The sequence below is a fragment of the Ruditapes philippinarum genome, unplaced genomic scaffold (genome assembly GCF_026571515.1).
Source record: "Ruditapes philippinarum isolate M1 unplaced genomic scaffold, ASM2657151v2 ctg9809_1_1_1_1, whole genome shotgun sequence".
NCBI lineage: Eukaryota > Metazoa > Mollusca > Bivalvia > Venerida > Veneridae > Ruditapes > Ruditapes philippinarum.
Window position 1 is genome coordinate 8475 of NW_026865828.1, and position 27028 is coordinate 35502.

Sequence of the window (27028 nt, forward strand, 5' to 3'; positions counted from 1 at the left end):
AAATATCTCAATTATTGCTTGAGATATTCAAATGAAATTTATAATACTTTTTTATAGTAACAATGTACATCAGTTTGCAAAATTGCATAACTCTGCCTGCAAAATTTGAAGAATTATTTGCCCCTTTGAAACTTAGAAATTTTGGTTAAAGGTTAAAGGTCTTCAAAGATATTTACTTGAAACTTTACACATGCACTTAGGGTCATAATTGGAGGGTCATAATTGTATGTCACTGACCAAGTTCCATAACTCTATCTTGCATTAAGGCTGATTCATATCCCCTTTTCTACTTAGTCTCTTGGTTAATGTTTTACATGCAAGTTTTTACATATCTCAATAACTATTAAAGATATTTATTTAAAACTTCACATATGCATTTAGGGTCATAATTGTAGGTCACTGACAAAGATCCATAATTCTGTCTTGCATTTAGGCTGATTTTTCTCCCCTTTTTCAACTTAGAAATTCATGGTAAAGTTTTGCTTGTAAGCTGTTATCTCAATTACTACTGAAGGGTTTGTGCCCTTTTTGGGGACAATTTTATGCATTCATAATAATAAAGCAGTGATTTACTTGATAAAACATCTTAATTAGAAGCCTATGTACCTTTTCTGTCAAATTTATGTATTCATAGGTAATTAGTATTATTATACTCCATAAAACAACCTTGTGACATTACCTTCCGAATAGTCAAGCCAATACTGTATAATTAGACTCTCTCTAAGGCCTATAACATGAATTTATTAAAAAAAAATTAGACTTTTTGTGATGTTAAAAAATTTAACATTATCAAGGCTCTTTTACTATCAAGCACTTAGAATAGTCGAGCGTGCTGTCCTACTGACAGCTCTTGTTTTTTCTAAAGTTTCTTTCAAATGACAGACGGTTTTGTTCACATTGTAAGATGTCCGACAAGTCAATTTAATATAATTTTAAAGCATGGTAAGGACTTCAGGGGAAGTAAAGACAATGATAATTCTTTTTTTATTTCGTACAAAACCATCACAAAATATTCAGAGAATAACTTGATACTGACTATTCAAGTCCTTGATGTTATAGCATGAAAATGTCAAGTGCAGCAATACAGAAAATCACAGAGTTCACCTCAATAAAATATACTCACAACTGACATTATGCTTATTTGCCTGAAATCGGAGCAAAGTCTGCAAAGCAAAATGCCAATTACTATTGGCATTTTAACTGTCCCTGCAATTTTGATTTGAATTATACAATCTAATAATGAGAACTTTAAACATGTCTTCGAGAGATGGAAATGTGTGAAATAAAATATTAGATTTCACATTCCAATAATCTTGAATGCTACCAAATGCAAAGACCACGCTTTCGTGATTTTAGATAAGCCATATCTGAATGTCGCACATCACAGGGAAAGCACGGGTCACGATTATGTAAAGTAACGATAGGAAATTAATAATTAATCACATGTAAAACTTACATTCACTATCAACATTGAAGTTTATAGTCTGTAAGACACAACATAAAATCTGCATTTACTATTACATGCCTCAAAAGGTCCAAGGACGACTAAGGCAAAACATAATATACCTGGTGTAACAAGCTATCTTATCCCTGATATTCTTAAATGGACTTTTCCAGCTTCTATTTTTGGAATTGTCCATTATCAAATAAGGGATTTTAAGAAGAATGAATTCCAAACTTCTGTTTTTAAATGTCTTTCTCTGTACAGCTGTTAATTACTATATAATCTTAGCCAGTTTTACTGGTGTTTTTTAATACTGAATATTTGTACTTTAACTAACAGCTTTCTTCACAAGTATTATGCATAAAATTGATCCTATGATCATTACACCAAACTCTTAGTAAAAGACGTTTTGATGTCGTCACTTTTGACGTCATGTGACATTGACATAATTTTCCTGTATAATATTTATCTATGTACCCTGAAGCAGACTGTTCAGCCAAAACGTTGGTATATTAAGGGGAATTTCAAATTTGATTTAGTTGACTACTTGTTCTTTACTATTTATAGATTTTAAGATGAAAATTTGAAGTTTAAGATGAGTTAAATTAGCCAACTGAATAGAGCCTGGTCAGAATTCACAGACGTGCAGGAGGGTTTCTTAACCAGTAACACTGAAAAGTTAGTACTTAATGGTTTGTTTTTAGTTTTGTTTCATTTTTTTCACTGATACATCTTTAAAAAAGTAACGGCTGCCCTGGTATGACCTAAAACCCAACACAACAAAAATAATTATGCTGTATTTCCATATCAAAAGGAAAAATAATCCCTCGGCAAGCCAAGACTTTATACAGTTACTCGCAGCCAAAAAAATTAGACACTTGAATAAATATTTGTCATGGCCTAATATTTTATCTTAGAAAATATTGGAAAACACAACTTACATTAATTTAAGATATACTGTGTTCATCCTTATGTAAAATACTTTTACTGCAGATATTTATTTAAATCTTTGAAATTCTTACTGAATTAAAGGGAATTGTAAGAATTTGCAGTTGACAACTTATTTTTTACTATCTATTTTTACTGAACACAAATGTCTAATTTGGATAAGTGATTATGCACAAAAATAAACCATGTTAGGAAAGTTACCTTTAATTCCTATTATAAACTGATCAATTTAATTTGGTCTTTTATCAAAAAAGTGTTATTGACTAATATGTATTTATACTGTATTTACATATAGTGTGAAGTGTTTAAAACAGAACATATCCTCTCTGTGTGTACTTATTTGTTTTACATTTAAAAAGGAACTATATAGAAGTTATCAACACGTTCAAATATCAATTGCGATATGCGCATCTCCTCATGTCAATTTGTTTCCTCACTACTTCTCTGCAACTACTGGCTGTAATTCAATGAAACTTTATTGGAACCTTCAATACCAAGAGGAGATGCGCATATTGTAGCCTTGTTAGGGTCAGGCATTTTAACTTAGAGTTATGACCCTTGATAACTTAATGCAGTATACAACCAGAGCAATAATCGTTTCCATGCTACTTTTCTGTAACTACTGGCTGGAATTCAATAAAACTATATGGGATACTAAGAGGAGATGTGCATATAGTCGCCTTGTTCCGGTCAGATACTTATAACTCAGATTTATGGCCCTTTATTAGTTATGTAGTATGCATACATCTCATTGGCATTTCCAGATATTACTATTTAACACAAAGTTATGGCTCTGTTATTGCCCTGAATATTTATCAAGATCAAAGAATATTACTGTTTATGCCATGATTAATATAGAAATAAAGCCTTATGTCTTCAGTTGTTGTGTTAATAATAACCAGTACTCGGCGGGGGATATAAATTCAACGAATTTGCTTGTTATGTTTTACAAGGACATTAAAAAATTTTGTTTTTTCAATACCAATTATAATGAATATTTATTATATTTTCAGGACATTATGCAGGTATTAGAGAAAGAAAGAGAAAGGAGATGGAAAGCTGAAGCTGCAGCCAAACGTCTTGTTGAACACATTCAGTCACTGACAAATAAAGGTTTGATAGTTTCTTAAAATGTTTCACTATCTGTAGAAAGGGTAATCCCTCAGAATCATTAATCTACACAAAATTACATGAAAATTTGCAGATTCCTTAACTCTTACCCAGCTAGTGTCAACTAATTATATCTTATCTGCCAAGTGCAGACCAAGATCGGCCAGCCGCCTATAAAATCATGGTCTGTACTGTTGGCTTAATTCAGTAGGAACATATTTTGCAATTTTTCCCTGAAAATGATAAACCAGGTTCTGTTCAAATGCAATGACAGATGAGTTAAAATGGTTTCCTGCGGGGAACATTTTTATAATTTAAAGATTTTTCATTTAACTCTTTTCAAAATTGTTCTTAAAAAAAACCTGGAGTGAGTCCCATAATTTAAATGATGAATATACTCTCGCTAAACAATATGGATAAAGATATTTACAGATTTATTTACAGTGTATGTAATTGTCTGTGTGATAAATTGCAAACTGATTTCTTATATAATGATTAAGTATTTTTTTCTGGATTGGCAGATTTATTTCAATATCAATTCATGGAAACCAGATTGATGATGAAAAGAATTTTGAAAGAATTCTGTTTTATTCACCTGACATTCTCTAAATTAATTCTTAAATAGAGGATATTGAATGAGTGTAAGTTTTTAAATACTGAATTTATTGAACAAGTTGAATGAAATTATATTATGTGAGCCTCTGGCAAGCATAATATTATTTTATTCAACTTTTTCAATAAATTCAGTAATGAACTTACACAAATTTAATATTCTATTTATCACATACCAAAAATAAAGACCATTTGAAGTGAAAAGAACCATTTTTCATTGTCGCGCCAACAGTATAACTCTAACATTTAGCATGTCGTGACACTATGTTAATATAATGCTGATGACATCATGACATAATATATGCATGACCGTGCAATATCATTTTTATGAAGTCGCGAAATCGGCACGGATATGTGATAAATTATTTTACGGTTTGTTATTTCTTTAGTAGAAAAAAAATCATGTTTATTTCTTTTACACTTCATCTGCCTTTAAATACTATTAATTACACAGTTTACCCTACTGAGAAATTAACTGGGAATCCCACTGGGTGGGATCCCAGTGGAATTTTAATTGGGATCTCAGTGGTACCCACTGGGAAAATTGGTTGGGATCCCACTTGGATCCCACCCTTATCCCCAAATTTCCCAGTGGGATCTGATCCTCATCCCAGTGGGATTCGATCCTCATCCCAGTGGGATCCCAGTCTGATTTTTTGTAAGGTATTCATTATTTCTACAAGTAAATGATCATTAATCGCAATTCCTCCACCTTTTTTTGTCAAACTTTGGATAACTTAATAATAGGTGAGGTGTAATTAGAACCTGTGTCAGCATTTTGAATATTTTTTTTTGTATTGCATTTTTTTCTTATTAATTTAAAATGAAGGAAAATTTTCTAAGATAAGTGCTTTAGGAATTAACCCAGTTTCGGAATTTATTGACTTTCAAAGTGCATGCTGTAAAAAAAAGCTTGATAAGTTATTAAGCGATATATATGGGCAGGTCAATGGCACTCAGAATTCCGGTTCACATATGTGATTATTACTGGTGAAACATTTGTAATTGAATAAGAGAAATTATCTGATTGATTTTCTGTCATTTTTCATCGGCTAGTTATAACTAATCATATATATTATAATGGTAATTAATTTCCTGTTTTTTTTAGCAAAAGATGAAGGGGATATGAAAGATTTGGCAATAGATGCTACATCTAGATTGAAACAGGCCGTAATGAATGAGCGGGAAATTAAACTTAACTTGCAGAATGAGAACGATAGACTAAAGGTATGATTTTTGCATGTGGTCCACTTCCTATTTTTGATTAAATGTATTGCAGTGCATGATTGTGCTTTTTGTGATAATTTTTTTTCCTGATTTTTATGCCACCGCAGCATCTGCATATAGTGATTCACCTTTGTGTGTGTTTGTGTGTTATACAGATTAAATAGTGAACTTAAAAAATCTTCTCCTTAAAAACCGCTTGTTTTAAATTTCAACCAATCTTGCCAGGATTTTTCCATGGGTGAAGGGCATGCAAAGTTGTTGAAAATCAATGTACCTGAATAAGTATTGATGTAATATTATCAAATTAATAGATCCCTACTGTTGACCTTTTATTTGAATAACAATAATATTTTTTTAACCACAAACATTGATATGTCTGTGTTCTTTTGTTAATTAATATTTTGTGGTGAACCTGATATTAAGCTAAATTGCACCTTATTTGTTTCTGTACTTATTTTCAGCGGGTTGCATTTTTAGTAGTTATGTCACATGTATAATGATTATGTCACATGTCTAAATATAGAATGTCAACAGTGATTTTGTTGATTAATAACACACACTTTTGTCCTTCTACGTTCAATATGGAAAAGATGCAGGTTCTTTCAGGTTTTCTCATATTATATATGTACATAAAAGCGAGGGGATCCAACTCAAGACAGTGATTTAACCCTCATTCTGCTGAATTTCCTTAATGGACTTGTCCAGCTTCCACATTTGGATCTATCCATTATCAATTTTAGGGATATTAAGATGAAAACTAGAAGTTTTGTCAGCTTACAGCACAATACAGAGGTTAATCAGTTTCAGTTCCAAGAGTCAAACAGTTACATGTAAATTAAGTTTCAAAATTTGTTCTCATACCAGCTAAAATAATAGGTTTACACTTAAATAAAGCCTTCTTTGTTCATAAATAGCCCGATTCTGTCCTACTACATTACTTTTTTGTGTGACATTACTTTTTTGTGTGTGACACAAGACCATTAGCAAAATGGTTGTAGACACTGATTTTACTGAGATTGCTGCCAGACATTTGTGCTGAAATTATACACCTTATTATACTTCCCTACTGATTTGCAGTCAATTTTCCTGCATTTGCTTGTAGACAGGAAAAATTACCCTGTTATTACTGCATGTTGACAAGTCAATTACACTTTTTCTAGCCTATAGTTTGCATGCCGACAAGGAAACTGAATTAACAATTTTTTTGTGGCGTAAACATGTTAAATGAACATTTAGCTTCAATGCTCACTTGAGCATAAAGTGCAAAGAGATGAGCTTCAGTGATGGATTGAATGTAGGTGGCTATAATGTGACCTATTGTTCTAGCATAATATAGTTATTTTGGTGTTTCTGTGGGCATAATTGAAATGAGCTTCTTTGATGGACGTCCATCATTATTCGTCCGTGACAATGAAAGCTGTTGTTCTAGCATAATATGGTTAATGTTGTGTATCTAGGGGCACAATTGAGATATTACCTTCTTTAATGACTGGTGTTATTCATTATATGTCCGTGAGAACAACATTACCTGTTGTACTTGTGTTATATGGTTTTATTGTCAGTGGTAACAACATATCATTGTTGTTCTTGTGTTATATTGTTGATGGCTACAACATAATCTGTTGTTCTTGTGTTATATGGTTATATTGTTGGTGGCTACAACATAACCTGTTGTTCTTGTGTTATATGATTAGTGTTGGTGGCTACAACATAACCTGTTGTTCTTGTGTTATATGGTTATTGTTGGTGGCTACAACATAACCTGTTGTTATTGTGCTAAATCATTATATTGTCAGTGGTACTATGTAACCTGTTGTTCTTGTGTTATATGATTATATTTTTGATGGCTACAACATAACATGTTGTTGTTGTGTTATATGGTTATTGTTGGTGGCTACAACATAACGTGTTATTCTTGTGTTATATGGTTATATTGTTGGTGGCTACAACATAACCTGTTATTCTTGTGTTATATGGTTATTGTAGGTGGCTACAATATAACATGTTGTTCTTGTAATATATGGTTATTGTTGGTGGCTGCCACATAACATGTTGTTCTTGTTTTATATTGTTATTGTCATGTTTCTTGGGGGCAAAATTGACATTGCTTTTAAGGTCACTGGATTTACATTGATTTTTGTAAATTTTTTTGTCTGAGATTATAAAATGATGACAACTATAGGGTAAAGTTAAATGCTATATATAAGAATGTAGTTTTAGTGGCCCGGCAGTATATATTTATTGGTAGAGCTGTAGACTGAGACAGACTAAGAATATGTTGATTTGTATCTCTCACATTTAGCTTTAAAGCTTAGATGATCAAGGTAGTTTACATAAGGTTGTAGTTCTACAAAAGCACTATGAAATAGTGTATGAGGGGGTGCCTCACTGAGTTCTTCCTTCACCAGTTAATCTCGAAAGTCCCTATCATTGTGTGACCTTAACAATTGTTGTTATGACTTTAACTCTGAATTTATAAATATATTAGATTCATATTTAACATATTTGAACACCATCTGACACAAGCCATGAAAGGGTAGAAAATTTAGATGATCAATACTATGGCCATAAAAATACAAAAGAAAAAAAAATGTGAGATGACAAAAATGCCATAAAATATGTCTCTGGAATAGGACTTAGACTTTTTTATCATACCAAACTATTATACCTACAAAGTAAGTAATTTTATAATAATTCAGAAACCTTTTGTTAAACAAATAAAATAGTCAAAAGTCCCTAGAGAAAGCAAAATAAGTTTCTCATATATAATTATAGGAAGAAAACACCAAACTTTGCCTCAGAAAACAAGAAACTACAAAAGAACACTGAAAACAAACAAGTCATTTGTTAACATAAAATAAAAGTATAAATTAATAAACAAACACCCTTGACCTAATGGGAGAACTACCAGCACACAGCCAACATTTCTTCATTACCCGGCTGTGCTATTAGCACCAACAAATGTCAGTTATTACCTCATATACAGAGTAAAATTTCGTTTTCTACATTGTATAACATTTTATTCTTTCCTCTTTCTTATGAGACAAAAATGTCCCAAAGAAAACCACAAAATGTCATCATTATTTTTTTGTGATAAGGTCAATAGTCGCCAGGGCACTGATCTCTTTCAGCAAACACTTACAGCTCTTAACAATACCTTTTACTGAGTGAACACAACACTTACATGACACTAATGCGAGAAAGTGCTAAGACAAAAATGACCTAAATTGCTTTATCTAAAGGTGTGCCCAGACATCTTAATGTTGACAAAATAAATGTAAGACAATATAACAGTTGACAATACAAGTGTCTGAGATAAAAAAACTCTGATTCATGGAGTCAAAAAATCCAAATATATTCCGCAAAACTTCACTGTTTTTGAGGCTAATGTGGTGGTGGCGTTGGTAGTTTTCACTCAGGATCACGGCAGTAAACCACAATGAATTCACTAGTACATAGTTCACCCACCACATAATTCCTGGGCAGGCTGTCAAGCACTTTACCAGTACCAGTTGCCTGCATTTTCACAAGGAACTGAAACTTCTGTACATGCCACACAGCAGTCTCGAGGTACAGTTCGAATGACTGTAGAAAGATTTCATGATCAAACACAACAAAAGTGACCTGCACCGTCCGGGAACAGAACTCAAGTTGCCCGATTCACAGCCAAACGCTCTACCTATTGAGCTAACAGGACATACTTTTTTGAGGCTACTTTGACAGAACCTGAAATTTAATCACTCGATTGCCAGAAAAATTCATTACCTGTAGCTAACAAAAAATGGATTTTTCTTTACCATCACATTCTACTACTCTATATTACGAATCTTAACTATGCTAAATTTAGACTTTTAATTTTAACTTGTTCTCTTTTGAACCTCAACATGCTGTCCCTTTATATGATTGATATCATGATATATGAAACTGCTAAAATTATGAAGCCAATGATTACCACACAAAAACATATTAAATGGACTTTTCCAGCTGATAATCCTAACACAAAACCATTTCTCAATCTTTGAAGAAAATTTCAAAAGTCTGTATTGCTCTGCATTGGTCACATGGGTAAAATAAAAAGCCTGCCAGCTCACTCATTAATGATGTAAGACTGCACAGATTTTCATGCCCAGGTCCTTCTCTTTACTTGCCAAGTCCATAAATTTTTAGAAGACACTTTCAGTTAATGAACACAAGAGGGCCAAAATTGTTCAGTGTTTGGTTTTCTCCAGTTCTTTATGCCGGTCATATCTCTAAGATTGATTCCTCCATACCAGCTTTCTTGGATAACTAACCAAAAATTACCAATTTTTTCCCTGCTTGTTAATGTCTACCTATCCCACATGATCACTGATAAGCAGTGATAGACAAAATACCATAATGGTATATAATTATGCGGCCATAAGTCAATCTCACCCATACTTCGAGGGATATAATTATTATGACTTAAAAAATTGGTATTTTGCCTTGACTCTTTCATAAATGATATCAATGATCATATAGTAATGGCACTTAATCACTGGCTCTTTCAAGAGAGAAAACAAGATCTTTAGAGAAAATCTGGAATAATATTTTCAGGTTAAATAATGAATGACGTCCCTCTGCATGAGATGATTATAGAAGTAATCAGTAAACACTGTTTCATATCTTTTTATGCATCTTACATCATTTCAGGATAACTTTCCTCTGTAAAAACTGTCAAAGAATACAATTAAAGTAAATCATTAATCTTGGCAAAAACCTCTCTGCGCTAAGACCCCTACTGTTAAAGTAGAATGGTTTACTGGCCAATAATAGGGCAGTAATCTGTCTGGCTGTCTGGACGTCTGGCCGTCCGTCAGTTTTTCCTTGTCCGCCCAATAACTTAAGATTCCTTTGACCCACAGTCTTCATATTTGGCATGCAGGTTAGTCATGACAAGTAGATGACCCCCATTGATTTTGAGGTCACTGGGTCAAAGGTCAAGGTCACAGGGGCCTTGACTATAAAAAGCTTGTCCGCCCAATAACTTAAGATTCCTTTGACCCATAGTCTTCATATTTGGCATGGATGTTGATCATGACCATAAGGTGACCCCTATTGATTTTGAGGTCACTGGGTAAAAGGTGAAGGTCACAGAGGCCTTGAATATAAAAAGCTTGTCCGCCTAATAACTTAAGACTCCTTTGACACACAGTCTTCATATTTGGCATTGAGGCTAGTCATGATAAGTAGATGACCCCTATTGATTTTGAGGTCACTGGGTCAAAGGTCAAGAACACAGGGGCCTTGACTATAAAAAGCTTGTCCTCCCAATAACTTAAGATTCCTTTGACCCACAGTCTTCATATTTGGCATTGAGGCTAGTCATGACAAGTAGATGACCCCTATTGATTTTGAGGTCACTTGGTCAAAGGTCAATGTCACAGGGGCCTTGACTATAAAAAGCTTGTCAACCCAATAACTTAAGATTCCTTTGTTCCACAGTCTTCATATTTGGCATGGAGGTAAGTCATGACAAGTAGATGACCCCTATTGATTTTGAGGTCACTGAGTCAAAGGTCAAGGTCACAGGGGCCTTGACTATAAAAAGCTTGTCCGCCCAAAAACTTAGGATTCCTTTGACCTACAGTCTTCATATTTGGCAGGCAGGTTATTCATGACAAGTAGATGACCCCTATTGATTTTGATGTCACTGAGTCAAAGGTCAAGGTCACAGGGGCTTGACTATAAAAAGCTTGTCCTCCCAATAACTTAAGATTCCTTTGACCCACAGTTTTCATATTTGGCATGGAGGTTAGTCATGACAAGTAGATGACCCCTTTTTATTTGGAAGTCACTGGGTCAAAGGTCAAGGTCACAGGGGCCTTGACTTATAAAAAGCTTGTCCGCCCAATAACTTAAGATTTCTTTGACCCATAGTCTTCATATTTGGCATGCAGGTTAGTCATGACAAGTAGATGACCCCTATTGATTTTGAGGTCACTGGGGGTCAAAGGTCAAGGTCACAGGGGCCTTGACTATAAAAAGCTTGTCCGCCCAATAACTTAAGATTCTTTGACCCACATTCTTCATATTTGGCATGGAGGTTGGTCATGACAAGAAGATGACCCCTATTGATTTTGAGGTCACTGGGTCAAAGGTCAAGGTCACAGGGGCCTTGACTATAGGAGCTTGTCCGCCCAATAACTTAAGATTCCTTTGACCCACAGTCTTAATATTTGGCAAGAAGGTTGGTCATGACAAGAAGATGACCCCCAATGATTTTTAGGTCACTGGGTCAAAGGTCAAGGTCACAGGGGCCTTGACTATAAAAAGCTTGTCCTCCCAATAACTTAAGATTCCTTTGACCCACAGTCTTCATATTTGGCATGGAGGTTAGTCATGACAAGTAAATGACCCCTATTGATTTTGAGGTCACTGGGTCAAATGTCAAGGTCACAAGGGCCTTGACTATAAAAAGCTTCGGCCAATAACTTAAGGATTCCTTTGACCCACAGTCTTCATATTTGGCATGGAGGTTGATCATGTCCATAAGGTGACCCCTATTGATTTTAAGGTCACTGTGTCAAAGGTAAAGGTCACAGGGACCTTGACTTAAAAAATGTTTTTTTTCCCGTCAATTGCTTAAGAATGCCTGTCAGCAGTGTATTGATTTTGACATTTTCACATTTGAAGCATGTAGAATACATTACTTAGCAATGCAATCGCTTAGTAACCTCAGATTTGGCAGGGAGGTTGTCCTTGAGCTCTAAATGGCCACTGTTGATTCTTACAAAGTGGTATGCGGGGGTATTCACGCCATGACAGTGGCAGTTCTAGTTTATTATGCCTGTCTTTAGTACAAAAAACTCTAACAGTTTTCTTAACTGCATAATCTGCATAATCCCAATGATTTTATTATGCTCTCCGAAAGCATATAGTCGTCAGGTTGTCCATCCGTCCGTCGGTTTGTCTGTACATACTTACGTACATACTCTGGTATGTACGTCCCGGAGTTCGTGTCCGGCCCATATCTTCATTATTTGAAGTCGGATTTTACAATTATATCACAGAAATGATCACCATATTGAGACGATGTGTCGCGTACAATATTTGGGTTGTTTTTACTCTTTGAACTTTGTCTGTGACATAACTCTGACACTAAAAGAGGTATACCTTCCTGTGTCCAAAACCTATTCGGGGAGCATCACCTGGTCCAACCAGCTCTTGTAGTAATACTTGTAAGCATTTTCAAGGACTTTTTATCAAACCTTATGTGACATGCAACAGTTCTTTCCTTATCACGTACACCTTCATTTATTGACAGATATGGTTATTTATACCTTCCAAACAACCCTATATTTGGATTGTCTATGGAATGAATCAAGACCAAGGTCACTGGCAAGGCCAACTAAGGTCACTGAGGTTAAAAATAGATTTTCATTTTTTTCTTTGTACTTGCTCAGTGCTACAAGTAATGGGCCATGTAACTGGCATCCAGCATCCACTGGTGCTACCAATATTCTTGTTTGAAATGTTTAATTGAAATACCTTTTGATAAATATTTTAAAATTTTGAATGGCAAGTAAAATTTCAGGTCACCAGGATACAGATATAGATATTTTGATGTATTTTAGAAAGTTGTTGTGTAATGTTTCCAGGAACAGCTTCAGGAGGCTGTAGAACATTTATCCAAGAGCAGACGTATCCAAGAGGAGCAGACTAAAGCCATCAGACAAATGGAGGAAATGGCATCCAAAGAGGAAAGAGAAAAAATGAAGCAACAGACACATGATGTAAGCATTTGTAATTTAATAAAAATATATTGTTGTAACATTTTGTAACAGATATCTTATATAATTTGTATTCATATTCTTATATTTATATAGCAGGTATTTATTTCTGTGATTCCTGAAGCTTGAGGCTGGGTATAAAAAAGAGGTATCAATTTGCAATCTGTCTGAAAACCGGCCTTTAGGTTATATATGCAAATGAAGTGTAAAATGCTGACTTGCTTTTATTTTATAATAATTTATTATACCTTCTCTGTAAAATTGTTTATATACTGAAACACTAAATTAAATTGTCTGAACTTGTAACATTCTAGTTGTAAGGTTTCCTTTTTGACTGTAGAATGATTAGGAAAAATAAATTCTTGCTGTATAAGGTTTCCATTTTGAATGTACTTGTAGAATGAATCAGAAAAAGTTGTAAAGTTTCCTAATTTTGTTGTAAGGTATCCTTTATGGCTGTAGAATAAATAGGAAAAATATTTTCCAGTTTCCTTTTTGACTACAGAATGAATAGGAAAATATGTTCCAGTCAATTATGGTTTCAATTTTGACTGTTGTGGGTTGTCTTTTATAATTATTTATAAACAAGATGTTTTAGTGTGAACATTACTCGTTGAATATCTGAAAGGAGATATTTTCGTGACAATTTTGACACAATATCAAATAAATATCAAATCAAATATAAATACAGCCATGACAATTTGATTTAGAATTGCAGTTAAAGCATGATGGGTAGTTATCATTTCACTCCTGTAGAATACATTTATATAGAAAAATTATGTTTGTTTTCTAAATCCTAGTATGCAATTTTGCTCTATTTTTAGCATAAAAAGCTGCAAGAAGCACTGATGCGTGGTGCAGCACTTAGCAGAGAGGTTGACTTACTAAAGAGCTCTTGTGACAGCCAGAAAACACAGATTAATTCTCTCCAAAGTCTCCTGGCCTCAAGAGAACAAGAACATAGGTTTGTATAGTTATGTTTATTGTACTGCATGTATGTAATGTTCATTTTGATTGGAAAATTGTGATATTTTTATTTCCCATATTACACAGCTGAGTTACTTTATATTTTGATCTAAGATAGCACTTATAATGTGAATTTTTCGTAAGATTAGATAGCTGTATTTAAATGGTTGTTTATGGTATAAGCTTTGGATATGGTTATATAAGCTGACAGCCATTTATACCGTCTCATATAACCTGTCAGAAATTTAAATACACTGCCAACCAATTTTAACACACCCCCTTATAATGCTAATCTCAGTATAACACTCATAGGCCTTGGCTCCCATCAGACCCCGTTATGTGGTTTTGAGGCTTTATACCCCAACATGAGTATTATAACAGGTTCGCAGTGTTAAATCATGAAATGATATAGACCACTTTCTCATACGAAAGAGTTTAATATTATGCAAAATAAAGAATGGTAGATTTTATTATGCCACCCCAACCTCTCTAGTGTGCATATAGATTTGCCCTTATCTGTCATGCTTTCACACTATTCATCTGCAGACTATGTACCCCTCACCGCTGTGGGTTCGAATCCCTCACTTTCACGTGAGGAAGCTATCCAGCTAGTTTACGAAACATCGGTGGTTCTACTCAAGTGGCTGTTCATGCCTGAAATAATGCACGGAAGGGCACCTGAGGTCTTCCTTCACCAGCAAAGCTGGATCGTCACCATATGACCTATGCTGTGTTTGTGTGACGTAAAACCCAAATCAAACAAACAAGCAAACCACACTATGGACACATTTCTAGTTTCTAATTAAATACCGTGTTATTACAGGGTATCAGTAAACTTACCAGTGTTCAAGACATTTATCCTAGCATTTTATGTTTTGTACCAGTTGCAACACAAGAATTTTGTTACAATTCAGTATCAAATACATTGCTCACATTTTAGGTACGAAAAAACAAACAAACAAAAAACAGACAATAGAAAACTAACTATCAAATCTGCTAATAAAAACAATTGTGTTTTACCTAGAACATAACAGTGTAAAAACTTTTATTACATAAGCAGTTAACAGACTTGAGTATGTATATCATTAACTTAACAGAACATTTAAGTGTATATCTTTCATAGACTTGTTTTTAGCTCACCTGTCACAAAGTGACAGGATGAGCTTTTGTGATCGCTTTTCGTCCGGCGTCCGTCCGGCGTCCGTCCGTCCGTCGTCCGTCCGTAAACTTTTGCTTTAAATGACATCTCCTCATAAACCACTGAGCCAATTTCATCCAAACTTCACAGAAATGTTCCTTTGGTGGTCACCTTTAAAATTGTTCAAAGAATTTAATTCCATGCAGAACTCTGGTTGCCATGGCAACCGAAAGAACAATCTTTAAATATCTTCTTTTAAACAACCCTAAGAGCTAGAGCTTAGATATTTGGCATGAAACATCTTCTAATGAGTGTCTACCAAGTTTCAAATAAAAGCCCTGGGGTCAAAATTGGCCCCGCCCCAGGGGGTCATTGATTTTCCCTATATGCATATAGTAAAAACTTAAAAAATCTTCTTTTAAAGAACCAAAAGAGCTAGAGCTAAGATATTTGGCATGAAACATCTTCTAGTGAGTGTCTACCAAGTTTGTTCAAATAAAAGCCCTGGGGTCAAAATTGGCCCCGCCCCAGGGGGTCATTGATTTTCCCTATATGCATATAGTAAAAACTTAAAAAATCTTCTTTTAAAGAACCAAAAGAGCTAGAGCTAAGATATTTTGGCATGAACATCTTCTAGTGAGTGTCTACCAAGTTTGTTCAAATAAAAGCCCTGGGGTCAAAATTGGCCCCGCCCCAGGGGTCATTGATTTTCCCTATATGCATATAGTAAAAACTTAAAAAAATCTTCTATTAAAGAACCAAAAGAGCTAGAGCTAAGATATTTGGCATGAAAGATCTTTTAGTAAGTGTCTACCAAGTTTGTTCAAATAAAAGCCCTGGGGGTCAAAATTGGCCCTGCCCCGGGGGGTCATTGATTTTCCTATATGCATAAAGTAAAAACTTAAAAAAACTTCTTTTAAAGAACTGTAAGAGCTAGAGCTTAGATATTTGGCATGAAACATTTTCTAGTGAGTGTCTACCAAGTTTGTTCAAATAAAAGCCTTGGGGTCAAATTTGGCCCCGCCCCAGGGGGTCATTGATTTTCCCTATATGCATATAGTAAAAACTTAAAAAATCTTCTTTTAAAGAACCCAAAGAGCTAGAGCTAAGATATTTAGCATGAAACATCTTCTAATGAGTGTCTACCAAGTTTGTTCAAATAAAAGCCCTGAGGTCAAAATTGGCCCTGCCCCAGGGGGTCATAGATTTCCCAATATGCATAAAGTAAAAACTTAAAAAATCTTCTTTTAAAGAACCCAAAGAGCTAGAGCTAAGATATTTGGCATGAAACATCTTCTAGTGAGTGTCTACCAAGTTTGTTCAAATAAAAGCCCTGGGGTCAAAATTGGCCCCGCCCCGGGGGTCATTGATTTTCCTTATATGTGTATAGCAAAACTTAAAAATCTTCTTTGAAAAAACCCAAATAGCTAGAGTTTAGATTTTTAGCATGAAACATCTTTAAGTAAATATCTACAAAGTTTGTTCAAATAAAAGCCGGGGGGTCAAAACTGGCCCTGCCCCAGGGGTGTCATTGTTTTTAACTATATGTGTATAGTAAAAACTTAAAAAATAATCTTTTAAAAAACCCAATGAGCTAGAACTTAGATGTTTAGCATGAAACATCTTATTAAGGGTGTCTACCAAGTCTATTCAAATAAACAAATAAAAGCCCTTGGGTAAAAATTGGCCCGGGGGTGGGGGGGCTATATACAGGTGAGCGACCTCAGGGCCATCATGGCCCTCTTGTTATGTTGTTGAAAGACTTTCCCAATTGGAGGAGTTAGTATATTTTAGTATATTTCATCAAGGTCTCAGACTACTAAAAGTGTTTTAATGTTTTTAAGTTGAAATTACATTCCCAGATAGCTTATGCTAAGCATGTTCAATGGATTTGCACTTTGTTGTAGACAAGAATTATGTCTGGGAAAGAAAGAAATACGTATCTAATAAGTAAGATTAAAGGCATGGTAAGTAGTAGGTGTGCAGGCAAATAATTTTTTAAAAAGTTAGCATCAAACATGGTGAATGATTTTAGATCTTATTCTAAGCAGCCTTCTTTCATGGTATATTAACTTGTTATTTGGCCAGATTCAGGATGTTCCATTTTGACTCGATATTGACATATTCACTGTTTTGTACTAATTTCCAAAGTGTAAACTGCCCAACCCCTCTGAATTCAAAATTTATAGGTCATCTTTTTGTTGATAATTACATTTTAGGACATGAATGGTGACATGTCTGGGGTCTGCACTTTCAGTGCCTGAAAGGGCAGATTGACCCTCATTAAGCCTAGAATACATACATACATGCCCCACCCTCCTCTCTACCACTTTGATATCTGTTTTGAAAAGACAAATAATATAAGCAAGTATTTAGTTAATTTGATGTTCTGTTATTTCAGGGAAGAATTAAAGAGTAGATACAGTCTAGGAAGTAAAGAGATGCAGACTGCTGTACAAGAGGAAGTAAAGAGGAATGAGAGAGAATATCATCAACAAATGAAACAACAGCAAGAGAAGTAAGTTCATGTACATGTGTTTGTACAAACATACAAATGTACACATGTTTGTACAAACATACAAATGATGGGTTCATTTCTTTTATTTTTTTCGATTATTGAAGTTTTTGCTTTTTTAGTTACAAAAAAAGTTGATTTTCTTTGCAGCTGGATTTAGATTATTCATTGTTTTGATGTATCATTAAAGTTTTGTCACATTACTGAGGTGGTTACATTTTTATGTCGCGTCTTGGGAGAAACAGGGCTATATTGATTTGCACACCTAGTGTCTTTTGTTTCCTGACCACACTCACTGATGATGAGATAGAAAACCTTTGTATCTAACATATATGGGTTTTAAAGTTTTTCTGATAGGATATTTAATTTGTTTTGAAATACTTAAAGAAAAGTATCAAATATATAAAATTATTTGCTACAGAAATATTAAATAAATTTACTTACAAGGAAGATTGAGGAGTTGAGCGACGTAAAACAGTTTAGAGGATGAGTTTTGACAAGGATACAGATAGAATCTGCAGATTCCAGCAGGTATTGTTTCATATATTATGTTTACTTGAAGTTCTTTCATTTGAATAAAATAATGGTTTTTCCATTTAATACATGACACTGCGTTTTGAGATTTTTAAATTTTGTATGAAGATCTGCTAGTCTGCATTAAATGAAGCCTACTTTATAGGGGGTGGGGTGGGGATGGAGGCATACAGATTTGGCTTTTTTTCCATCACACTGTACATTAATAAGACTGACAAAACAGCAGAATGTAAGAGCTCGCCTTCCTATTGGGTAACATTCCAAGTTTTTTTTAAAAAAAGGCTGCCAACTTTTGTAAAGGGATAACATTCATATAATGGATTAAGAAATGGTTAAATTATTTAAGATGGCATATCTACCACTTTATGGAACCTCCATTGGCATAATATTATAACATTTACAGTGTTGAAAGGGGTTGACATTGCCATATAATGTTTACAGTGTTGGAAAGGGCCAACATTGCCATATTATCTTTACAGTTTTGAATGGGGCCAACATTGCCATATAACCTATACAGCATTGAATGGGGTCACCATTGCTATATGAGATTTATTGTGTTGGAAGGGGCCAACATTGCCATATAACATTTACAGTGTTTAAAGGGTCAAATATTGCCATTTAACATTTACAGTGTTTGAAGGGGCCAACATTGCCATATAACCTTTAACCAACATTGCTGTATAACATTTACAATGTTGGAAGGGACCAACATTGCAATATAGCAATTTCAGTGTTAATAGGGGCCAACATTGCCATATAACCTTTACAGTGTTAAGAGGGGCCTTCATTTAAGAATAACCTTTAAAGTGTTTGCTATACATAAAAGCTAACCAAAAAGAAAGAAAAAACCTGTGGCTCTTTAGAAAGAAATACAGTAAAATGTCTGCACATTGACTATTATTGCCAGGATATATGTTGTTAAATGAGCAACTTGTTTAGATTAGTTCCAGACTAGTCATGCCATAAAAGTCAGACATATTTGTTGTATAACTGGTTATTCTTGGGTCACTTGTCAAGTTAAATAATGCTTTAAGATTCATTAATTTGGTGATGAACTTCAGGTATTTCACAGCTTAAATGCCACAATGCCAGTTGCTTTAATTTGTCTATATCACTGCATACTATTAAATAAATGTGTTCTCCAGCTTTATTTCACTTAATGTAAAACACTAGAACTTGCAATACTCTCAGAACATTTTCTTTAAATTAATTGGTTTGCTGGTGAGTATAATATGGCAATGAAACCTCATACACTTGTTGTAACTGCATCTTATATATGAAAGTGTTGATTTTGTCAGAAATAATTATTATCAAATCTTTGGAAAACGTAATTGAATCAGAATTCTGAATAATGAAAATGTTTCAAGGACATAATGTTTGTTTTCTTGCACAGCTGAAGGTTGCCTTTGAGACAGTAAGTGAAGAGAATGCTTCCAACAAAGCAGCATTATTTTCTGCACAGAAAAAAGATGAAAAATCCAGTGAAATGATCTCAGAACTAACTTCTGTAAGTCTTATCTACTTTAATAGCTTGACTATTTAGAGAAAACTTCAAACCACTTGCCCCTCACCACTGTGGGTTCGAATCCCAACAGAGACTTTGGATTCTTTCATGTGAGGAAGCTATCTAGCTAGCTTACTGTATGTCGTTGGTTCTACTCAGGTACCCGTTCGTGCCTGAAATAATTCATGGAAGGGCACCTGAGGTCTTCCTCCACCAGTAAAGCAGGAACGTCACCATATAACCTATAATGTGTCGGTGGAACGTAAACCCCAATTAAACAAACAAACATTTAAAGAATAGGGAGAGCTATTGTACTCACCCAGGCACTGTTGTCACACTTTGGTCAAGTTTCTGCATGCAAGCTGCTTTTTCCAAAACTATTAAAGGGAATGGGTTGTAATTTTACACACTTAAAAAAGTGCATACTTAATAAAGAATAAAATTGGAGGTCACTGTCGTATGTCCATAACTCTAACATGGATTTTGATGGAATTATGGCATTTTTTTGAATTTAGAAAATTCAACATTATCCAGGCTCTTGTTTTACAATCAAGCACTGAGAATAGTCAAGCACACTGTCCAACCAGCAGCTCTTGTTTTAAATGGAATTATGTTGAATGATTTCTGCATGATAAAGAATGTTTATTCCTCAGGAGTTTGGTAGTATAAATTGTGTACATTGTACTTAACCTTAGAAATCACATGGGATTAGTAATAGATCTCTTGCAGAGAAAATGGTATTTTCTTATTAGTCATCTAGATGGACTGACTGATGGCATATAACCAAAAATGTGTTAAAATTAACAAACAATAACTATCACCTTTGTTTATGGACTAATATCTAAAATATTTGATGTGTTGCAGTAAATAAGATAAAAATTCACTTCCTAGTATTTCTAGCTTTCTTAGCCCTTATGATGCTAATAAGTGATAGGACTTTAGCTGCCTTTAAGAGCTAGGCCAGTCTGGACATCTGTGGATTTTAGCCTGTATACTACTTATACTTGAAGGAACTCCACTGAGATCCAAAGTCTTAAAAAAAATTGAATTTTGACTTGTAGAACAGTTGGGGAACTTAAAAAGAAAGAATTATGCAGAAGATTAATAAAAAAATATTCTAAAAAGTAAATAAAAAAAGCTATTTTTGTGCTATTCTTTAGGTGATTTGAGTGAGTAAAAAGCATTGCAACATTAAATTTTTTCAATTTTGTGTCATTTTTTCACAATTAGAATAATTATTCTGGAAAAACAGAGACAACGAATAATTGAAAATTTTGCACTCAAATTATTGGTGTGTAGACCATCATGAAATGAAATCTATGTCAAAAAATTACATTAAGTCCTGTCATGTAAAAAAAAAACCTCAGTGGAGTCGAGTCCCTTTAAATTTTGTATTTGATACTGATATCCCTTAAACTTTCAATGGACTGTGCCATATTCAGAGCAGGGCAAATCCATTACACAAAATCAGCATGATGGGGGTCAAAGTGACATTAGGATATTATTTCTATCAAATTCAATGTGCTGTCTGAAAAAACAATTAAGTACTTTAATAGATTATCCATAAATAAAAGTACTTTGGAGATAAATTTGTTTGTCCTAATCATGAATATTGCATGAATAAAATATTTAAAAGGTCACATTGTTTTTTGGAGTTTTAAGAAATATCAGATTGAAGTTTGGTGGGGGGGGGGGGGTACTTGCCAAAGTCTTGCAGGCAATTTTCTGTTTATACAGCTATTTTTCTTTTTAAGCTAAATGTAATTTTTTATCTACTGTGAACTCACTAGATTTAAAGGGATACCAATCAGGTTTATTGACATGATGTGACTGAAAATAATTTTTCTAGTCAAATTACGAATTTCAATTCATTTCGGAGTATTATTATCTCTTAATTATCTTTTGAATACCTTTCTGCTTTAAGTGTTGCACCTAATCTATGGGAAAAATCTAAATCTTATCTTTTTTAGGCTTTCGGACCTCAGTGGAGTTCCTTTAAGAATTAATAAACCAATTTGTTATCTTTTGATCCTAGATTTTGATAAAACATTCTGTTATTGTTCAGTTAGTTCTCATTTGTTTGGTGTGATATAAACAAATTGACTTGAAAGTGAGAATTTTATACAGTAATTTAAACAACTGTGAGTTCTAAAGGTTACAGGAATCAAAGTGAAATATTAAAGTTCAGGCATAATTATTTGATATGTAAGTCCTCAAAGGCTGGGTGGTTAAACTTACTGACTTGAGAATGACCTGCCTTTCATAATTGGGGGTATGAATCCTGAAAGGGACTGTGTCTTCTTTATGTGATGCAGCTGTCCAGTTTGCTTATAGAAGGTTTGTGGTTTTATTCAGGCACTCTCTTGTGCTTAAAATAAGTCCATAGAATAGCTCTTGAGGTTTTCCTGCATCAGAAAAAATTAGAAGTAGTCTTATGATGAAAACAGTGTCTGTGTAACTTTAAATCTGGCCAAAAAAAGGCAAAAATGTCAAAAAATTAAGATCTTTTAAAATGTAAAAAGAAACTTATTTGAAGAGAGAGCACCACTTTTAGAAACATTTGTACTTTCTGTATGCAGATCACATGGAAGCTGGATTTATACGTTCTTGAATGTTACATGTAATGATCTTAAGTTGAATGCCTCCTCATTAACACAGTATAGATAGAGAGATAGATAAAAAGGTTGGGGGAAATTTTGTCAGGAAAAAAAGTGTTTTCCTACTCTTTAATTTGATCTTTTGATCTGGTATTTCTAATGGAGCAGCTCTCACCATCTTATCAGTAATTGATCTAATTTCTTTTTTTGTCACTCTGCCCTGTCATATGTTATGAAAGTGGATTGTCCTGCTATAACCTTTGATAGATTGTTGATTGGAACTTGTTTATTCTAGGTCACACAGTGGTATGGTTTACATTTGTGCTGCGTCAAGACAAAACCAACATAATGAGTTTGCGACCAGCATGGATCCATGCTGTTCGCTAACAAACCCTATTACATGTAGAGGAACTGATAGCGAACAGCATGGATCCTGATCAGATTGCGCAGATGCACAGGCTGGTCTGGATCTATGCTGGTCGCAAACGCACAACATTGGTTTTGTCGTGACGCAGCTCATTTTGTTTATTAAAGATCCCACATACATAAAGTACATTGATGGTCAGTCATATGCATTACAATTCTGCATTTTACTCAATGAATAAAAAGGAGAAAAAAGCCAAATTATAATTTCCAGTGCTGAGAATTTTGTTAAAAGGCTCATTATTCCTCTGAAATACATGTAAATAGTTTTTTGTGTGTCCCTTTGAAAGAACACTCATGAGTTTTATAATGTTGTAAAAAATGGATATAGTGAGGTCCTGATCATCTGATGAAAATAGTGTTGAATGTGAAATATTTTGTGAGAATGTTAGTAAATTGTAAACAAAGTAGTATTTTGTCTTCCATCACTATTGCTGAACTAATTGCCAAAACAAAAAAGCAAAAAAAAAAGTTAAGGGATTTTAGTACCAAAACTACAAAACTTGAGAGCTTCTAACAGTAAAGAGCCTCCATTGTTAGATTGCTCAGTTAGCTGTATGCTGATGGCAATGGCTAATTACTTTCATTTCCAGTATGTATGTTATTAAATCATTAATTGAGTTTTGTATGTTATGATTTATTTATTCTGTTTCAGTGTGTCAAGGAACAGAAAGGGCGAATTTCAGAATTGTCCAAGGCTAAACAAGAGCAAGGGTCACAGTATCGGGTATTTGTTTTTTTTACTGATTCCAGCATTGTAATAGACAGTCAATTTTGAACTTGATTCTGTCATTTTGGTTTTATCATATTAAAAAAACAGTGTACTCCTATGTTTTAGGTGGCCCAATATACATTTGAAACAGGCATTTCGGCCTCCCGCGGCCTCTTAATGAAAACCCTGCTGAATGTTTTCTGTTAAGATATTTAAGTCCAATTTAATACATTTCAAAATTTGCATAAACCATTAATACTATCTTTGATCATTTCTAAAACTTCAATTAGAAATTAAATAATGAAACGATAACATGTCAGATTTCCAGTTAATGTTACAGCTTGTTAGTGTCTTTAGAAGGCCAATAATTGTGCCCCCACGTTAGTGGCGGGCATTTAGATTTACCCTTGTCCGTCCGTCCTTCCGTCCGTTCGTCCTTCCGTCCGTCCTTCCGTCCGTCCGTCCGTTCACTTTTGTGTCGCATGTAACTCAAAAAGTATTTAACCTAGAGTCATGAAACTTTACAGAAATGTTGATCAGCATGTGTAGTTGTGCACCTGGGTATTTTCGTCTGGATATTTTTAGTATTTTCAGAGTTATTGCCCTTGACTTTGTAAAATTTTGCAATTTTCAACTTGTGTCGCATGTAACTCAAAAGTATTTGACCTACACAGTCATGAAAACTTTAACAGGAATGTTGATCAGCAATGTGTAGTTGTGCACACTGGGTATTTTTGTCTGGATATTTTTAGCATTTTCAGAGTTTCTTGCCTTGACTTAAGAAAATTTTGCAATTTTCAACTTGTGTCACATGTAACTCAAAAAAGTATTTTGACCTACAGTCATGAAACTTTACAGGAATGTTTGATCAGCATGTGTTGTTGTGCACCTGGGTATTTTCGTCTGGATATTTTTTTAGTATTTTCAGAGTTATTGCCCTTGACTAAGTAAAATTTTGCAATTTTCAACTTGTGTCGCTAATAAACTCAAAAAGTATTTGACCTAGAGTCATGAAACTTTACAGGAATGTTGATCAGTATGTGTAGTTGTGCACCTGGGTATTTTTCGTCTGGATATTTTTAGTATTTTCAGAGTTATTGCCCCTTGACTTAGTAAAATTTGGCAATTTTCAACATGTGTCGCACGTAACTCAAAAAGTATTTGACCTAGAGTCATGTAACTTTAGCAGGAATATTGATCAGCATGTGCAGTTGTGCATCAGGTATTTTGGTCTGGATTTATTAGGTATTTTTAGAGTTATTGCCCTTCACTTTGAAAATTTTTGCAATTTTAACTTGTGTCGCAAGTTTCTCAAGAAGGATTTTGACATAGTATTAAACCTTATGGGCAAGGATTTCCAGCATATTTTTAGATTTGCACCCTGGGGTTTCGCTTGTGGATTTATCCAGTATTTGTAGAGTTATTTCCCTTGACTTAGTAAAAAGATTGAGAGAACAGTGGCGCGGTGGGGGCACCCGTGTCCTATGGACACATTTCTAGTTATTTATATAATTATGAATACAGCCCCAGGTGTTTTATCACAGTCTTAAAAGTATTAGTTTGATCCCTTTCTTGAAAAGTGCTAAAAGATTTGAAAGAAAAATGTTAAAAGTCCTTGATTTGGTTTTATTCTCGTTTAAAAGTGCTTAAAAAATGTGCACATCTGTGTGAAAAATATGCTTAGAAAAAGGATAACAGAAGTAAATGCATGGTTTTCAATCATAAGCCCATTTAAAAATCATTAGGAATCTTTACTAGCCATGTTGTAAAATTAAATCTTGACCAAACTATATTGCAAAATGAAAATTGATATACTGTAGTTTGTTTCATTAAAAGTGATAAAGCAGTAGTGTTTTCTTATTGTTCTTGCAACTGGTTTTAGTTACCTAATTATTGGTAAATAGTGATAAAATGTGTGACAAAAAAGTATTTGTGAAATTAGGAAAAAAAGCATGCTGAAAGTTCTTAAAATACGCTTGATTTTCGGCTAAATATGTTGGTTAAAAATGGATTTTAAATGTTGCCATGCCATTTTGGATATTGATCAGAATTCATATATTGTTTGTGGTTCGTACTTTTGTAGGCCTTCAGTACTTGCATTATATTGAATAGTATTTTTCTGATCATTGAAAAGCTACTTGGGCAAAGAGATTGAAATTTTCTGCACCATTGACGCTGACCTATCATTCAGACTTGAAACTTATTTGATAAGTTTTTTTGTCATTATTCTAACAGAAAATTTTCATCTATAGAAAAAATTGGATGTAGGTTGGCTAGTCCTCAAGTGCACCCAAGGCTTGTCAGTTGAAATAAGCAGAATAAGTCTGTTGATTGTAACATTTTTTTTCTCCAGTTTTTTCCTCCCTTTTAGTGTATACACAGATTTCCCTTATATATTGTAATAAGATTATAGCTAATTCCCAAAGACAGTTATTGCTATATTGGGATCCATTTTAAAGAGAGAGCTATGTTTTTTGTAGCTTTCAATTTCACTGAGTTATGTTAATCTATAATTGTTTCCAAATTGGTGCACAAAGTCTTAATGATTTTGTAACTGGTAATTATTTGCGAGTTGAAATAGAATCCTTATTTAGTGCTAAATATTTTGTGTGTGTGTGTGTGAAAACAGCAGTAAAATCTAGTTGTTTCTTTTTCATTCTTATAGATACATGTAAGACCTCGGTGTAAGACATGGTGAAAAAATTTGTTTTTCATGTTTTACTTTTCATACAGGAGAGAGTAAACGTTTTAGAAGCTCACGTTGAAGAAGCTAGGAAACGCATGATTCAATTTGAACTTTCAGCAGGTTTGTAGATTGTTTATATGTAAGTAAGGTAATACATTCCGAAACATGAGTAAACATAGCCTCTGCAGGTAGGGCTGGATAATATGATTGCGGCAGATTGAGAGGCAGATTCCTTGCCCACTATGCTACTTTTCCCTTACATTTATCCATTTTGATTAAACAAAGATGAAACGTATTTTTATGTAGATATATATATTTGTTGAATTTGCACACAATTTCAAATGTTCTGGGGGAAAAAAAAAGAAGAGATTGAAATGAAATATTCTGCCCACTTTGGAATATTTAATTACTTTGTTTTCCATTCTTAACATGACAGAGGATTATATCAAGACCAGTGAAAACATAATAGGTTTAAGAACATTCTGTCAAAGATTTTTGTGTTTTAAAATTTTATGTTATTTAATACTTGCTGTTGTTTGAATATGTGCAATTTGCATTATTTAATAAGAATGAATATCAATAAGTCAATGAAACCCCTGAGAGTATTTGATTTTTTATGCAACCTTAATAAAAGGACATCAAGGTTGCTACTGATTTTATAGTTTTTATAAGTCCATTAGACAAAAAGTGAATCTTGTAAAGTTAAATTAAGTGATTGCATAAAGATTATAAATATATTTAATTAAAATACAAATTGAAGGTTTAACTTAGTTAGAAAGGCAGTTGTTTTATTTTTATAATTCCCGCTTGTACAGACAGTCGGTTTTTTTTTTATTTTTGCATAAATTTCTTCATTTTTAA

General features: G+C 33.9%; 1 protein-coding gene and 1 long non-coding RNA gene across 2 annotated transcripts; both read left to right on the forward strand.

Moving 5' to 3' along the window:
- The first annotated feature begins 3386 nt into the window (after window positions 1–3386).
- LOC132730456 (leucine-rich repeat and coiled-coil domain-containing protein 1-like) lies at window positions 3387–17718 on the forward strand. The gene is made up of 5 exons (XM_060716381.1): window positions 3387–3505; window positions 5223–5341; window positions 12961–13095; window positions 13917–14056; window positions 17598–17718. The coding sequence occupies exons 1-5, from the start codon at window positions 3412–3414 to the stop codon at window positions 17716–17718; spliced, it is 609 nt and encodes a 202-aa protein (XP_060572364.1). The 5' UTR covers window positions 3387–3411.
- A 1916-nt stretch (window positions 17719–19634) lies between these two features.
- On the forward strand, window positions 19635–26280 carry LOC132730455 (uncharacterized). The gene is made up of 3 exons (XR_009625762.1): window positions 19635–19752; window positions 23425–23496; window positions 26215–26280. It is a non-coding gene; the product is annotated as an uncharacterized LOC132730455 (long non-coding RNA).
- Window positions 26281–27028: the final 748 nt, after the last annotated feature.

What these genes read in the sequence shown, in the direction of transcription:
- LOC132730456 (XM_060716381.1), top strand. Translation starts at nt 3,412, where the DNA reads ATGCAGGTATTAGAGAAAGAAAGAGAAAGGAGATGGAAAGCTGAAGCT. An exon ending in TCAGTCACTGACAAATAAAG is followed by an intron (nt 3,506 to 5,222) that starts GTTTGATAGTTT and finishes TGTTTTTTTTAG; the next exon opens with CAAAAGATGAAGGGGATATG. An exon ending in ATGAGAACGATAGACTAAAG is followed by an intron (nt 5,342 to 12,960) that starts GTATGATTTTTG and finishes TAATGTTTCCAG; the next exon opens with GAACAGCTTCAGGAGGCTGT.